Here is a 13,887-nt window from a genome sequence, read left to right as displayed (position 1 = left end):
GGGTTATTGACAGCCTTTGTGTTGTCATCAACTCCAATTCAGCTGGGGGAATGTAATATTCTCGCCATCCATTGTGGATTGATTTGATACTATAGTTTATTAAATAGCATAGGCTACAGTAACGATTCATAGCAACAGTAAAAAAAAACATAAGTGTTTGCTCAATAGGTTTGGAGTGATGGCAGTCAACATTGTTGGGTGACACTTTATAATAACTCATTTATAATGGATAGGTAAAATATTTTATTAATCATTTATTAAGCATTAAACATTTGTAAATGTTAGTAATGTAATTATTCACACATTTAGAAACAAATTTTAAAGTATGTAATATTGATTCATAAGAAATTAGGTCCTTATAATCCATTTACTAATCATTATTTAAGTGTTTTTGCGTGACCTCATGCAAAGTGATGGTTATTTATACTTTATAAATACTTCTCCTCCAAAAAGACAGTCAAAAAATGAATCATAAGGAATAAGGTTTTGAAGTGTCTGTCCTATATCTAAGTGATATAAGAAAGCTCAGGAAAAAGTTTTTTTTGACATACAGTGGCTTTGGAAAGTATTCAGACTTGTTGACTTTTTCCACATTTTGTTAAGTTACAGCCTTATTCTAAAATGTATTAAATTGTTTTCCACTAATCAATGTACACACAATACCTCATAAGGTCAAAGCAAAAACAGGTTTTAGATTTTTTTTGCTATAAAAAAAGTATTCAGACCCTTTAATCAGTACTTTGTTGAAGCACCTTTGGCAGAAATTATCTTCCTGGGTATGACACTACACGCTTGACACACGTGTATTTGGGGAGTTTCTCCCATTCTTCTCTGCAGATCCTCTCAAACTCTTTCAGGTTGGATGAGGAGCGTTGCTGCACAGCTATTTTCAGGTCTCTCCAGAGATGATCGATAGGGTTCAAGTCCGGGCTCTGGCTGGGCCACTCAAGAACATTCAGAGACTTATCCCAAAGCCAGATCTGCGTTGTCTTGGTTGTGTGCTTAGGGTCGTTGTCCTGTTGGAAGGTGAACCTTCACCCAAGTCTGAGGTTCTGAGTGCTCTGGAGCAGGTTTTCATCAAGGAATCTCCCTGTACCTTGCTCCATTCATCTTTAACTCGGTCCTGGCTAGTCTCCCAGTCCCTGCCGTTGGAAAACACCCCCACAGCATGATGCTGCCACTACTATGCTTCACCGTAGGGATGGTGTCAGGTTTCCTCCATGCGTGACGCTTGGCATTCAGGCAAAAGAGTTCAAAATTGGTTTCATCAGACCAGAGAATCCTGTTTCTCATGGTCGTAGAGTCTTTAGGTGCCTTTTGGCAAGCTCCAAGCGGGCTGTCATGTGCTTTTTACTGAGGAGTGGCTTCAGTCTGGCCACTACCATAAAGGAGTACTGCAGAGATGGTTGTCCTTCTGGAAGGTTCTCCATCTCCACAGAGGAACTCTAGAGCTCTTTTAGATTGACCATCAGGTTCTTGGTCACCTCCCTGACCAAGGCCCTTCTCCCCCGATTGCTCAGTTTGGCTGGACGGCCAGCTCTAGGAAGAGTCTTGTTGGATCCAAACTTCTTCCATTTAAGAATGATGGAGGTCACTTGGGGACCTCAAATGCTTCAGAAAATGTTTTGGTACCCTGCCCCAGATCTGTGCCTCGACACATTCCTCTCTCGGAGCTCTACGGACAATTCCTTCGACCTCATGGCTTGGTTGTTTCTCTGACATGTACTGTCAACCTTATATAGACAGGTGTGTGCCTTTCCAAATCATGCCCAATCAATTGGCTTTACCACAGGTGGACTCCAATCAAGTTGTAGAAACAGCTCAAGGATGATCAATGGAAACAAGATGCACCTTAGCTCAATTTTGAGTCTCACAGCAAAGGGTCTGAATACTTATGTAAACAAGGTATTTCAGTTTTTTATTTGTAAGAAATATGCTAAGATTTCTAAAATCTAAAATCCCACTTTGTCATTATGGGTTATTGTGTGTAGATTGGTGAGTCATTAGTTTTATTTAATCCATTTTAGAACGTAACAAAATGTGGAAAAAGTCAAGGGGTCTGAATACTTTCCGAATGCACTGTATGTTATGATAAAATAAAATAAAGCAGTCCTATTTTCTCACTTTGAAATCATGGGTAAATGCAGACCAAAAGAGTCAATGATGATCCTCGCCATTCTTGAAAAACATGCTGAAAACAAGAACAAAGACTGGTTGACCTCACGATCCAGACTAATCCAGTCAATAACTAAAAGGTGAAATTCCAGACGAATCCAGTCAATAACTAAATGGTGAAATCCTTACACCTTACGAAGTAGCATTCACAACAACACATGCACACACACACACAGACGCATGCATAAACATCCACACATGCACACAAGCAAACACAGACAGAGTTCCTCTGTGGAGATGGAGAACCTTCCAGAAGGACAATTCAGATAAAATAACCTAACCATGTTAATTATGCAAAGTAGTACCACACATACAGTGTGTATGTGTGGTACTACTTTGCATAATTAACATGGTTAGGTTATTTTATCTGAATTGACAGTGAGGACTAACAGTAGAACTTGGCTGGCCGGCTCTTCAATTAACCTTTCATCTATTTATAGTGGTAGATGACCGATAGGAACATAATGATCATCATCATCATCATCCTCATAAACGTAATCACAGCTCATTAAATGTGTGTGTTTGTGTTTGTTACAAAACATCCCCCCTGTACTCCCTGACCTAAGTAGGTAAAGATGGCATCTGTGAATAATTAATATTTCAATATTTAATCAAAGTTATGGTTAAGTATGTAGCTACAGTATCAAGCATCAAGCCGTTCAAGTGATTCAATTAGGACTTTCTAGACTGTCAAGATACAATTGCAAAAACGTCTACCCATTTCACAGAAAAATTCAAGCCACAATACATATGGAAAACATACTGTACTATAACAATTGTCTATGAGAGGGGAATAGTATTAATACAAAACAATAATATTTATATATATATTTGTCTGAAGCCAAAAAGACAGGAAATTCAAATGAGCATCAACAAGCAAATTTGACCTATGCACTAACAAGGTTTTTCAGCATAGTCAGCTTTGACACCTTATACAGTACTGTAGCTTTTTGATACAGCTCCAAACATAGAAAAGGACAAGACACGATGCATTACTTTGAATGAGAACGTATGGTCTGTAATATTACTTCTATTACATCTCATATTTTTATCCTTCAACAAAGATGTTAGCATGTTATCATTTGACATTTACCCCCTGATGATTACATTCATTAATTTTGAATGTAATCATCAAAGATTGGTTTTAATTTATTCACCTTTCTTGGATATTCAAACGGAAGTCGATGGTCAACCTTTCTCTGTGATTCCAGTGTCAATGTTGACAATTTTGTGGGATTTCTTAAGTCATTTCAAAAGTTGTCAATTGACAATGCTAACTTTTTTATCCTCCCTTCCTAAGAAAAAATTAGCGAAGAGATCATGGCGCCATCTGGTGACCATTTATGGAATGGAGTTTTCTGCTGGTTTGCACATTTTCATTAGGGAATATTGAGGATTGATGGAGAAAAGAGGAGAGGAAAAAGTCAATTTAATCTATGGCCAATCTATCGACCCCACTATAATATCTTCTACTGAAAGCTTAATCAAAGCCATGTTATACAGCATACAGTTGAAGTCGGAAGTTTACATACATCACACAATCTCAATTGAATCCAAGGGGTGGGAATACTTTCTGACGGCACTTTAGGTAACTGCTGCACAATTCCTGACAATTAATCCTAGTAAAAATTCCCTGTTTTAGGCCAGTTGGGATCACCACTTTATTTTAAGAATGTGAAATGTCAGAATAATAGTAGAGAAGGATTTATATCAGCTTTTATTTCTTTCATCACATTCCCAGTGGGTCAGAAGTTTACATATACTCAATTATTATTTAGTAGCATTGCCTTTAAATTGTTTAACTTGGGTTAAAAGTTTCGGGTAGCCTTCCACAAGCTTCCCACAATAGGTTGGGTGAATTTTGGCCCATTCCTCCTGACAGAGCTGGTGTAACTGAGTCAGGTTTGTAAGCCTCCTCGCTCGCATACGCTTTTTCAGTTCTTCCCACAAATTCTCTATGGCATTGAGGTCAGGGATTTGTGATGTCCACTCCAATACCTTGACTCTGTTGTCCTTAAGCCATTTTGCCACAACTTTGGAAGTGTGCTTAGGGTCATTGTCCATTTGGAAGATGCATTTGCGACCAAGCTTGAACTTCCTGACTGAAGTCTTGAGATGTTGCTTCAATATAGCCACATAATTTTCCTTCCTTAATATGCCGTGTAGTTTGTGAAGTGCACCAGTCCCTCCTGCAGCAAAGCACCCCCACAACATGATGCTGCCACCACTGCGCTTCACGGTTGGTATGGTGTTCTTCGGCTTGCAAGACTCCACCTTTTTCCTCTAAACCTAGCGATGGTCATTATGGCAAAATAGTTATAGTTTTGTTTCATCAGACCAGAGGACATTTCTCCAAAAAGTACTATCTTTGTCCCCATGTGCAGTTGCAAACTGTAGTCTGGCTTTTTTATGGCGGTTTTGGAGCAGTGGCTTCTTCCTTGCTGAGCGGCCTTTCAGGTTATGTCGATATAGGACTCGTTTTACTGTGGATATAGATACTTTTGTACCTGTTTCCTCCAGAATATTCACAAGGTCCTTTGCTGTTGTTCTGGGATTGATTTTCACTTTTTGCACCAAAGTACGTTAATCTCTAGGAGACAGAACACGTCTTCTTCCTGAGCGGTATGATGGCTGCGTGGTCCCATGGTGTTTAAACTTACATACTATTGTTTGTACAGATGAATGCGGTACCTTCAGGAGTTTGGAAATTGCTCCCAAGGATGAACCAGACTTGAAGAGGTCTACAATTTTTTTCTGAGGTCTTGGCTAATTCCTTTTGATTTTCCCATGATGTCAAGCAAAGAGGCACTGAGTTTGAAGGTAGGCCTTGAAATACATCCACCCGAAAACCTCCAATTGACTCAAATTATGTCAATTAGCCTATCAGTAGCTTCTAAAGCCATGATATAATTTTCTGGAATTTTCCAAGCTGTTTAAAGGCACAGTCAACATAGTGTACGTAAACTGCTGACCCACTGGAATTGTAATACAGTGAATTATAAGTGAAATAATCTGTCTGTAAACAATTGTTGGAAAAATTACTTGTGTCATGCACAAAGTAGATGTTCTAACCGACTTTCCAAAACTATAGTTTGTTCACAAGAAATTTGTGGAGTGGTTGAAAAACGAGTTTTAATGACTCCAACCTAACTGTATGTAAACTTCCGACTTCAACTGTATGTATTAGAAATGTCAGTGCAACATTAAAGTCATTTCAGGACACTTCAAATTTGTAATGTCAGCAATCAGTAATACTGCTTGTACTGAAAGCTTCATCAAAGGTACTGTAACATACACAGTACATGTATATACTGTCTACAGTCAGAATACATTAAACACATTCCAGAGATTCCAACCTAGATCATAGACTATGTATCCATAGACTATGTATCTGAGATGGACAACTGTGGCTGAATTAGGGCTGAGGGGTGGTGTGTGTGTGCGTGTGTGAGTGCGTGTGTGTTAAGGTTAGGTTAAGGGGTAGGATTAGGGTTAGGAGGTAGGGATTTTTTTTAAAGTATGTGAAACATTTTTACTCCCTAAAAAGTCATGAAATTTCATGAAAATGTGTGTGTGTGTGTGTGTGTGTGTGGTGAGGAGGAAGATATTTTGCTAGGGGTTTTGTGTGACTCAATAGAGGAAAAAAGACAAAACACACAACTGTCACTAAAAGTTAAAGGGTGCTTTATCATCAAAGCTACCTCCAGCTCCACCCGAGCTTAATGACAAAATGCTCGATCTCTCAGTCTTTACCTTAAAAGTCAAATGTAAGAATTTTAAGCTCTATTTCCACTTCAAAGTATAATTCATTAAGACTGATAGCGCTAAGACCGTTCTGCTCGTCTCATTCGTAGCAGTATAGTAGTGACAGGGAGTCGTTTGAGCTTTCAGCTTCCTTTCACTGCTGATTACAAGCTTCAGCATCAGGAGGAACTGCTGTAATGTCACTAAAACTTTTCTTACAAGTACAGTTCTATTGAATCCATCGCATACTATGCATGATTTGAAACATTTCTCCCAAAGGTGTATAATAATTTTATGTCAGGAAAGGTCTTAAAGTAATGATACTAGCTATAGACTAGTTGTAAAGTGTATCATCCCGCTTGAATTCAGCTAAACACGTATTCACTCTCCACTTAGTTGATTGGCATTAAGTTGATTATCCGTCTTATTCATTTCACAGTCAACACTATAATGAGGTCAGAGAATAATGAGAAAGGTAATAGGCAGAACTATGAGCATCATTCCACAGCCCCATTACAATCAGTCATCCTTGAAATCCATTCTCTCTCTTTCCTGCACAGTCATATACACATGTGCACCAGCAAATCAGAGAGCAAGGTAATGTCTCAAACTATTATACACACTTGAACAGAGAGACAAGGTCTCTTCTACTCATGCCTGCCATTCTTGCAAGGTTGCAGGTATAGGGTCTCGTCATTACAACTTGTACAGACAGTATCTTACACTCTTGCTAAGGTACAGGGTCAGGGTGTCATATCTATACATCCCACTCTTGACAGAACATAGAGAACTATTTCACCCACAGATGGTACAGTATTGGGGTCTGGGGCCATATGTATCAAGCACCTCAGAGAAGGTGTGCTGATCTAGGATCAGGTGCACCCTGCTTTGTGATCTAAAAGGCAAAACTGATCCTGTCAGCACTCGTTCTCCAAGACACTTCATGCATATGGCTCCCCAGCTCTTGTCCAGGTGCATGCATGGGGTCTTTCCTGGACTCCTACCTATACTTCATGCCAGTGCGTATGCTCTGGTCGCTGGACGAGGGAATGTTGATGGACAGCTGTCCCAGGCTGCGGGCCACCATGGCCACAGCGCGGAACTTGTTCTTGGTGCCCAGACTGGGGCTGTTGGAGTTCCGTTGGTTCAGACGCTCCTCCGTGGTGCGTGTCACGCCGCCGCCACGGTGGTTGTCCGAGCACACTAACGACACCTGCATGGTGGTGACCCAATGATGATGGCCCCGTAGGGCAGCTTAGACTCGACTCGGATGGAAAATAAGCACCCAAACGAGCTTGAGGAACCCACTGAAGGAGACGACAAAAGTTGACAACAGAGAGGAAGACCTTCCCGAGTCGGCTTGTCAACCAGCAGTTAGCATTCTGTCAAGTCTTTGCCTCCCTCCCCCAGAAGCACAGGATGAAAGAGAACAAACTGCTAGCAGCTGAACTACGAGTTCGATACTGCGTGGCAAACTGTCCGGCAGTGCAGAAAAGAGCTGTGGTCTGCTGCAGCTCAGTGTCCAGTATGTCCACAGTATCCACTGTGGCTTTCAGAGGCAGAACAGTGACAAAAACAGACTTTTCAGATTCCGGCTGTCCGATCTCAAGAGCGAACTACTAGTGGTAGTAGTTTAGGAGATAAAGGGGATTCAGACAGAGAGCAGACTGCAGCAGCTCAGTGTCCAGTGTAGTCCAACTCAGCGCAGTGATGTGTCTCCCCGTCTGGAAGGAGCGCACGCCACAGAGAGAGAGCAAGTGAGCGAGAGAGAGCAAGCGAGGGATCGCCTCAACTATTCCGTTCTAGATCAGCTAATGCTCCTCTTTATACAAACGAACACTGATCGGTAAAACACACGCTTGCACCCTTCCTTCAAGCAGATCTCAGAGAGTTCATAACATACTCATTTCTTTATTAAATTGGTTCTTTTGCTTTTTTCCCCCTACCTTTTTCCACATTCATTCATTCCATACTAATTATTTTATTTTACCAGGTAAAAAAAAAAGACATTCACATTTTGAACAAGACTATTGTTTTAGATTATTGTTCAGCCACTTCGGTACAGACAGACACTGTCAATGTCAAGCCCCGTGTCCTCTCCTCTGCTGACTACAGTGGAAGGGGGTGAAAGGTGAGGACAGGTTGAAAGTCTAACATATCCAGACTCTGTTAGCACGGGAACAATGCTTGTTATACAACCTGACCTGCGTCAAATTAGGAGCAGGTCAAGAGCAATGGACATGAGCAGTTTACAACATTGTCAACTGAATTACCATTTTTTTTCCATTGACCCAAAGGCAATGAAAGTCATTTTCCCTCACAATTGACATGGCGTAAGGATACATATGGCACTTAACATCATTGACATTGGGATTCATGAATAATGCATCTCGGCCTCCTTGTTTTTTGCTTTTTGTGTTTTGAGTCTGAGTATTTACTGTACACAAAAAAATAATTCTCTCACACACCAGTCACCATTCATTTTCGCATGAGCACAGACCCTCATACTGCTTTTCTATTTTGCGTTAGAGAAAATAGACATATATACGAAAGCGAGATGTCAGCGAATGTCAGCGAAATCAGTCAACCCCTGATGTGTGTCGAATGAGTGCGAGGTGCAGTATAATCCATCATTCCCAATACTTATAGGCTACATTTTCTTGAACCTGTTCCACATTTCTGCATGCTCTAGTTTGGTTGACTCGATAGGGGACATGCACTGCTTTACAGTAGCTTACAACGAAAGGCAAAATACCCCGTTGAAAAGCCACTGCCCATCAAAAGAGAGAATAAAGGGGGAGTGGAACGGTCAGGACTAAAATTAGGGCCATGCATGTTGAAACAAAATGTGAACCATCTGGTTGGCTTTTACTCCCTCTGAGCTCCATCCAGAGTTAGGAAGGCCCAGTCTTTGCTCCCATCACTCCCCTATAGTCACTGGAACTATATTCATAAAGTGTCCCAGGAGTAGCAGCGCTGATCTAGGATCAGGTCCCCTGTGTCCATGTAATGTCCCTAATCTAAAAGGCTACTCAGAAATGCTTTATGAATGCAGGTAATCTAATCTATGAATCAGGTCCCCTAATCTAAAAGGCTACTCAGAAATGCTTTATGAATGCAGGTAATCTAATCTATGAATCAGGTCCCCTAATCTAAAAGCTCAAACTGATCCTAGATCAGCAAATCTACTCTGGAACACTTTGTGAATACGGGTCCAGGTCACCAAATTTAAAAGGCCGAACTGATCCTAGATCAGCACTCCTACTCTGAGACGCTTTATAAATATGGGCCCTGGAGTACTGCATCTGGCTCCTTAGGGGCTCATTAGGGGATGACTTAACTATGATGTGTGTGTGTGTGAGCACCTACTATTTAGGCGGTCACATCTGCCTCTGTGTGAGCACAGTCAATGTCAGCCAGCCAGACAGACAGAGCAGTTAGACTCTAACTGATGGTGCCAGCTGAAGATGGAACAAGTTAGATTCGGGTTTCCACTTGGTTCTGAGTGACGGGCCAATCAAGAGGATGCCACATGCTAACGGGACAATTTCACAAAGACAGTGGATTGTAATTAGATGTGTCCTGGAATAGTGCCGTATCTGTCATGGCAGCCAGATTGACCTGTCATGAGCTGATTGACTGGATGGGAAAGGTTGTGTGAGCAAGCACTATTGTATTTATTTAATCTTTATTAGCTGCTGCAAGCACAAGCACACATATGAGTGTGAACACATGTATGCACCCACACACAAAACAGTCTCTCTCGCTCTCTTTCTCACTCTCTCTCTCTATCACTCTCACTCTCTCTCACACACACACACACACACACACACACACACACACATGTCCCCCATGTTTCTGACACACAACCCAGTCACATAGACTGAGAGATGTGTGAGTGGGCTGAGGGGAGCTAATCTCCTCTGGCCTCAGTTTGCAAGACTGACTGGCTGCCCTCTTTGTAACTGCACACGCATGTGTGTGCAAATCCGCATGCACGTGTGTTAACCACACTCGACAGTGTGCGTTTATCTTCACCCAACGGACAGAACTGCTCACCCACACTTAAAAACACAATGCACGATGCAGGTTAATCAGCTACTGCATATTCTGTCTGACGAATACTGTCAATAGACCAGATACAGTATTTATTTATGAAGTATTTACGCAGCCACAGCATCACATTCACATCCTAGCCATTCAACCAAGACCTCCAATCGTTAGATCCCACTCTGCCCCTCAATGTCATACTCTGCCCCTCAATGATTCTTGACTACTTGTTTGCAGGCCTTTCAAAGTGCTAATCCCAGATTGGTCTCTGCTTTCTGCCTCTCAGTACTTCAAACACGGCTGGAAGATTTAATCTGTCAAGGCCTCACTCGTCGGTTCAGAGACTTAGCATCCCCAGTTTGGTAAGCTGGTGAAATAATTTTAAATCCCTCAATAACGTTCAATGGGTTCCCCTCGTGGCCAATCTCTCCCTCGCTGCTTTTCTCTGACACCCATTTTACAGACACGTAGATTGAAACTGGTTTTGAAGATACTTATCATGCACGTGGAGGTGGTGGACAAGGTGTCAGAGAAAACTGCCATTGACACATACATGAACACGCACACACTTGAGTATACACGCACACACACACGGTCATCACTCCGTTTCTAAAACAAATAATAATGCTAACATATTTACGCCTTTTCACACTGCATTATTTTAGCCCAGAGTTATCCTTAAAGGGATAGTTTGGAAAATGGTCAATTGCGCCCTTTATCTACTTCCCCAGAGTCAGATGAATTTGTGTATACCATTTTTATATATCTGTGTCCGGTATGTCAGCGGTAGTTTCACGAGCCAACGCTAACTAGCATTAGTGCAATGATTAGCAGACTATAGTAGCAAATTGCATGCGAGCTGTTACCATAGACTTCAAGTCATTGTGATATATGTTCCAATATACTTCCAGTCATTGCGCTAATGCTAGTAAGCAATTGCGCTAATGCCAGTCCCTTCAAACAGAACGCAGATACATAAAAATGATATCCACGAGTTCATTGGACTCTGGGGAAGTAGATAAAGGGCCTCATTGCCAAAATCACGAACTATCTCTTTAAGACATTTTAGGTAGGTAGCTTTAGCTAGCCCCTAGGAACATGATCCTAGGCTAGCACTAGTCAGGTGTACCTGCGCCAAACCTCTGGTAATTTTCATCCTATAGCTTGTTCTCCTTTTTCATTTTAAATAGTGAACCAACATGTTTTCAGCACTTTTATTTCCATAACTGATCAAAACAAATGTTTTCATGCTCTCTTTTGTCTCACTGTAGAACACATAGTGAGCAATATGTTTGGAACATCAAATCGAAATAAGATCACAGTATTGAACCACAAGACATATAGAATCGTGAGAATTGCAATACATATCTTACTGGCGCCCAGCCATACATTAGAATGTGCAAGTGTGACGTTGTATAGTCCTGGACTAAAATCTCTCTTAACCTAGGGCCAAGTGCGGTTAGAACACGACTAGAACTTTCGATCATCTCAGTCATCCCATCTTCCTTTTGATGTAAAGCTTTAAAATACCAATTTCGATGTAGCATTCAACGCTAGCCATTTGTGAGTTGAATGCAGGCTCCCAACTAAGGCTAGCAGTCATTGCGGCAGTAAATCTGATGAATTAATAATGAGCGCCTTGACAGCAGAGCACTGGGAGCACCACTGGGGAGCCTGCAAAGATGGAGAGGAGAGTTAAACAGTCTTCTCTCTCGCCTCCTTCTGCAGACTGTCTGCTAAATATCTCAAATGTAAAATGCAAAATGTGCATGTGTGTATTTAAGTCAAAGGGCCACTGTCAGACAAACAATATTCGAGATGAGCTGTCCATATCTTATAAGACATAGTAAGACACTGCAGTATGCCTAACCAGTTGGAATGTTTGAGAAATTGACCTGAAAACATTCCTGACGAAGGGTCATGTCCCTGGTCAGATGGACAGATACTGTATGCAATCCTCTTTTATATTATTTTATATCCGTTTTTATATCACAGCCTACAATTCCCATCCACCCTGTGCAGAGCCTAAAGTAGCTCTGTGCAGATGTTGGTCTCCTACAGGGCAAGGCAGGTCATGAGAATGGCTGGAGGGGGAATTCAATATTAGTCACTGTGACTGGAACTAGCGTGCTACTATAACATAGTCTGTAAGACACTGCCCACCCCTGTGCTGGCCTGTGTTCCTTTATCCACAGAAGCTGACGCAGTGTTCCTGCTCAAATCACTTTATTTTCCAGGCCAGTTTACACTAAGGTGAAATTCAGTCGCATACAAACAGACGAGTGCACATACCACATACGTACAGAGACACACATAGAGATACAGGCTCGCACATGGCCCGCCAAGATGTGCACACACACAGGCACATATACACATGCAGACAACTGCACACACACACACACACACACACACACACACACACACACACACACACACACACACACACACACACACACACACACACACACACACATACAGAACATATACACATACAGACAACTGCACATACACACACACACACACACAGGCACATATACACATACAGACAACTGCACACACACACACACACACACACACACACACACACACACACACACACACACAGATAACTGCACACACATACACACACACACACACACACACACACATACACACACACACACACACAGACAACTGCACATACATACACACACACACACACAACTGCACACACACACACACACACACACACACACACACACACACACACACACACACACACACACACACACACACACACACACACGTAAGCATTTAATTGAACGGCGTATACCATGTGTATCCCGTACATACGACTAACCAAGCTTGAAACTTGAAACACACACACATACACACACACACACACACACACACACACACACACACAGACAACTGCACATATACACATACACACACACACAGACAACTGCACATACACACACACACACACACACACACACATTATGGTCTTCACTCCTGTTCTGAAACAAATATTAATGCTAAAATACTTTATGCCTTTTCACTCTGCATTATCTTAGCCCAGAGTTATCCTAACCCTGGGCTAAGGATACACACACAGTGGGAGGGGTGTGCATTGCTGCCTCACAAATTCAGGCAGGGACAGAAATAGCCTTTCCTCTAAAGGGGCCGGGGGAGAGTTGGGGGAAAACAATGCCAGAAATGCTTGTCCTCTTCGCTGGGTTTAAAGAGAGCAGCTTCATTCACTTCAACAAACACACACACACACTAGGGCTGTGACGATCATGGAATTTTGGGTGACGTTTTTGTTTTCAGAAAATTGACCACGGTCATCGTTACAATTCTTTGAAATACAAGAAAAATACAACAATTTTATCCTCTCCTCCCAGTCACGCTTCTTCCCTCTCTGCTGTTCTGCTAGCCTAGCAGCAGCAGTAAACAATATATCATGCGGAGCAGGCATGCACCTACTCAACGTTTGCTAACCTAGCATGGATATTTCAATATATTTAACGTCACGTAAAATGTATTTCAAATACATGTAGGTATATTTGCATCTTTGATCAAATGCATGCAATGCCTTAAATGTATTCCAGAGATGCATTTACATACATTTGCATGTTTGCTCAAATGCATGTAATGGCTGACAATTCCAGAAATGCATAGCTAAGATATCTAGTCTACAGGGAGGCCAAAGCAGTTCTTAACTCAGCTTCTTAAATTACTCTTTGCAATATTGATCAATGGAGATAATGTTTTGGCAATGATATTATTTAAATTGTGATGACTGAGTAAAAGACGTATTTTTAATTTCACCTAATTTTAACATTCTCTCATAAAGAGCACATGTTTAAGCACGTGTCAAAGTGTAGGTCTAGGTCTTGTGCTTCGAATAAGTGGTTTTACAGTGGATGGTCAGCG

At 41.6% G+C, this 13,887-nt stretch overlaps 1 protein-coding gene across 4 annotated transcripts in view; it reads right to left on the bottom strand.

Annotated features, from left to right (window-relative positions):
- Window positions 1–13,887, bottom strand: part of LOC135504530 (voltage-gated potassium channel subunit beta-2-like) — a 118,560-nt gene that overhangs the window by 47,230 nt on the left and 57,443 nt on the right. Inside the window, exon 1 of one of the 4 annotated variants that reach the window (XM_064923211.1) lies at window positions 6,924–7,249. The exons of 2 other annotated variants lie outside the window; for them this stretch is intronic. In XM_064923211.1, coding sequence (XP_064779283.1) covers window positions 6,924–7,138 — 215 coding nt within the window. In that variant the 5' untranslated portion in view covers window positions 7,139–7,249. Of the gene's footprint in view, window positions 1–6,923; window positions 7,250–13,887 lie in introns of those variants that run through there. One more of the 4 variants, XM_064923210.1, reaches the window with a different exon arrangement.

The sequence above is a fragment of the Oncorhynchus masou genome, chromosome 18 (genome assembly GCF_036934945.1).
Source record: "Oncorhynchus masou masou isolate Uvic2021 chromosome 18, UVic_Omas_1.1, whole genome shotgun sequence".
NCBI lineage: Eukaryota > Metazoa > Chordata > Actinopteri > Salmoniformes > Salmonidae > Oncorhynchus > Oncorhynchus masou.
This window is presented reverse-complemented; position numbering and strand designations above follow the sequence as displayed.